The sequence below is a fragment of the Galeopterus variegatus genome, unplaced genomic scaffold, assembly GCF_000696425.1.
Source record: "Galeopterus variegatus unplaced genomic scaffold, G_variegatus-3.0.2 Scaffold2798, whole genome shotgun sequence".
In the NCBI taxonomy this organism is placed as follows: Eukaryota; Metazoa; Chordata; class Mammalia; order Dermoptera; family Cynocephalidae; genus Galeopterus; species Galeopterus variegatus.
Window position 1 is genome coordinate 162,717 of NW_007728909.1, and position 3,839 is coordinate 166,555.

The following is a 3,839-nucleotide window of genomic DNA, read 5'->3' on the forward strand; positions in this document are numbered from 1 at the left end:
TGGAAGTCCTTTTCAACCCTATAGTTCAAAAACTACAGACTTCATCTACCCTGACCTCTTAACAACCATTACTTTGTATATTTGCTACCATTCAAAAAGGAGATATGAGATAAATGAAATCTATCAATATAGATTTTTCTCAATTTAAGTTCAATGCTTCCAATTAAGCACAGCCTAAGTAAAAAATTTACATTATTTTTATTTCAACACTTTATTCAAGCACAAAGTTCAATAAGCATATGATGCTTTATCTAAAATTATTTTAATGTTGAAAAATGGCTGACAGAAGTAGAAAAACACAGTAAGAAAGTCTGTGCTCCTGGAGAATGGAATATCATAGCACACTAAATATGATTATGTGATGTGTCCAATCACAGCATCACCTGTGAGTTAGACAAAACTCATCAGAATTGTGTTCTCTAATCAGATGTGAAATTATCACACAAAATTGTTAGACCAGCAAGCTCTCTCCAGCTAGCACTGTTTGCAAGTCTCATTCTAGCTATCAAGACCAGAAAGTTAGCACTAGATTTTAGTCATATTTATGGTATCAAGACAAATCTCTCAACTTTTCAATCTACTCTTCTACCCTTCTATCAACCTACCCTTCTTGAAAGTTGGTAGAAGCAGTAGTTATTAACATAAATTACTGTGATCACCATGGGCCATCAGAACCCAAGAATCAACCATAACTGAATCTCAACAGCAGATGTAGAAGGAAAGATACTTTCCAAATGCCTTGTTGTAATGAAACAACAAACTACTCTTTGATGGGTTGATATTTATATAGTTCAATTAACCTCCTCCTTACTTCTGGAAAATTACAAATAGTTTTGTGCAGAAAAGGATCTCTTAAAATTGGGAGACTAAGAAAAGTGGACGGTTCTTCTTACACTTCCTATCTCTTTCCTTAAATGACTTGTTTTTGCTCTAAAAGCCATTAAAACTGGAATGGCATATCCATTAGGAAGAAGGCCTATGGCTATCAATATTTTGCAAACTACTTTAATCAGAAGATTCCAGGTGTTTCTCCAGCAGAACATTTTTCCCTAACCACTTTAGTTTGACTGATGCTCTGTTATAGGCACAGCTAAGGTTACAAAAACTTGGATAGAATTTAAAATGCAAGCCATGTCAACACATGAATGTGAAACAAATAAAGTGTCATGTAAAAAATGTAAAAAAAAAAAAAAATCACTGTGCTCCACCTAGTTTAGACAGGGTACTCAGTCACATTTGTAGTGCTAGAAAGCCTCAATCCCACTTGCCTCAATTCCCAGTGTAATGTAACTGAAATCTCAGCTTCTAATCTAGGGTACTTATATCCAGCAGAAATAAGAAACCTCATAGTGTCGAACTCACAAAGCTCCAAAGTGATCTTGGTTACTTTTCATACCCTTCACACTTAAGACACCAGAAATACCATCTCCAGTGCCCTCTTCTTTATACCTGTCATGTTGCCACAAGAAAGCATTGAGATAATGACTAAAACCTATGAATATAAATCTGCAACATTTCTTTCTAAACTATTCATGCACTCCAAAGCCTGAAGCCTATTAGTTTTTTTTTTTTTTTTTTTTTGGTGGCTGGCCAGTGCAGGGATCAAACCCTTGACCTCGGTGTTATTGGCACTATGCTATTACTTATTTTAATATGTAGAAATGTATACACAATAGTGAAAAATAAGACTTCATCTACTGTCACTACCAAATGGAAGTATAGAAGCAGTATTCTCCTTTCACTATAATGAGTTACCTGGTGAAATACTGAATTTAAAGGGGGACATTACATTTGAAATTATCTTTGTACACAGAGAACTCTGACTATGGAAGATCTTTCTTGAACTCACGTTCTAATTAAACAGTATGCCTTTGGTTTAAAGAAACCTGAAGAAATCAATGAAGAAAAATTTTTAAATAGAATTTAACCTGCATCTAATCTAATTTCACCTGTGTCATTCAATAATCAACTCGAAAACAATATTAGAAGTAGAGGTTTGCTATAAACACTTTAGTAATTTTTGCCTCTGCTCTTTAACTTGGCCTGCCCTACTATTACACTACTACTCTCCTGATTTTCATTACTTTCTGATAAGAATTCTACCAGTTTTGCAAAGTCATTCTTATAGACTTTCAATCTCTTTCTCTCATCTTGAAGCTTCTATTGATTAAAAAACTGCTCTCAAAGAGCAGGAGTTGATTGAATGGCAAAAATAATACACACGCATGCATTTATGACATAATATGGAACATGTGAAATGGATTGTGAAAGTGGGGGAGGAATAAACTTTATTGGCCCATAGAAGGGATGAGGGAATGAGAAGGAGGGGCTGGGGAAAGAAATGAATATGGGTGGAAAAACTAAAATGGTATGATTCAAAATGTGCAAATACACTTTGTAATCTCCACCATTCAATTTAGGGATAGATATGTACAGTGAGATACACATAGGCTAAAGTGAGTTTCACTTTGTAGTTGATGCTACTTGTACCAGTTCTGTAATTAGTAAGTCACCATTTAATTCTGCCAAAGTCAGGCAAAGCTCTCTCTGGTTAGTGTAAACAAGGTTTTCCATCCTGGGCTGCAGTCTGACCCTCCAGTGCTCAGAAGGCATGCTTGTGACGAACTCTCACACTTTCCAGTTCCCCACCTCCAATGGCGGCCAGGGTCTCCAGCCTGCTTAAACGCTCCAGGCTTCTTCCAAGAACTTCTTCTAGCCGACCGCGTAACACTTGGGCCCCATCCAGTTCCACCTGCAGAGTTCGGTCTCTCTCAGAGCTAATTAAACATGCCACATGGAAGGAAAATGGATTAGCCATCAACTGTAATGAATCCACATATGCTTCCAAAGGGCCATCAACGCCACTCTGAGCCATGAGATTTTCTAAAGTAATTGTTCTCCAGGACACAATAAATGAATGTTGTCTTTGTTGTGGCACTTGTGTTCACTGCTGGTAGATTAGCAAGGTCTGCTCCTTTCTTTAAAGTTTGACCCTTTATGCTAGATTCTGGGCCAATCAGTTCCTAAGATTTATCTCACAGCCTTATAGCTCAAGTAAGAGAAATTTCATTACTTGACTAAGAGCTTTAGTTTCTGAAAAACTAAAACTCAGGAAAAATGAAATATAAACTGAAGCAAAACTGAGCCAAGTAGGACTGCTACCGAAGATATTTCTCATTTGTTACCAAACTTGACAATGCTCAGAAAAGGAATTCAGTTCACAAAGACTTTAAAGATCCAGAAGTTCTTTAAAAAGTAATACAATCAAGTGGTCCTATCACACCCTTCATTTTCCTGAGGTAGAAAGAAAACATGTTTAAAACACAACAATAAACTGGAAGAAAATGAATAGTAAAAACATAAAAACTGTGAAAGAGAAAAAGGGGCTAGGAGGAAAGGCAAAATGAGGAAAAAATGAAGGGAATATAAAATGAACCAAAAAGACATATGTGACCAAAAATCAACAGACAAAAGAAAATATATTCATCATGATGGTAATCACAGATCCCGGGGTATATTAAGCCATCACAATGAATGTATTTTCTTCAGTGATATTCAATGAATATCAGTGCCTTTTATAGCCTTACTTTTATAATAGAATAGCCTTTAACAGAACATGAAGCAGAAAAAGGAAAGGAACATACACTAAGTGCTTACTATATGCATGTTTTAGACATCTACCCTGTCTTCTCATCTAATCTTTGCAATAGCTATGTAAAATAGGCACTGCTCCTGACTTGAGATTTAGACACCGAGGCTCAGAGCAATCCACATAACAAATAGAGCAATCCACACAGCAAATGATCAAGAGGATAGCCCCAGTAATTGTCCCTGCTTTC

The 3,839-nt window shown here is 36.2% G+C and overlaps 1 protein-coding gene across 1 annotated transcript in view; it reads right to left on the reverse strand.

Annotated features, from left to right (window-relative positions):
- PDE4DIP (phosphodiesterase 4D interacting protein) overlaps window positions 1-3,839 on the reverse strand; it is a 153,448-nt gene that overhangs the window by 62,711 nt on the left and 86,898 nt on the right. The window contains exon 21 of the mRNA XM_008583029.1: window positions 2,650-2,777. Coding sequence (XP_008581251.1) covers window positions 2,650-2,777 — 128 coding nt within the window. The remainder of the gene's footprint in view (window positions 1-2,649; window positions 2,778-3,839) is intronic.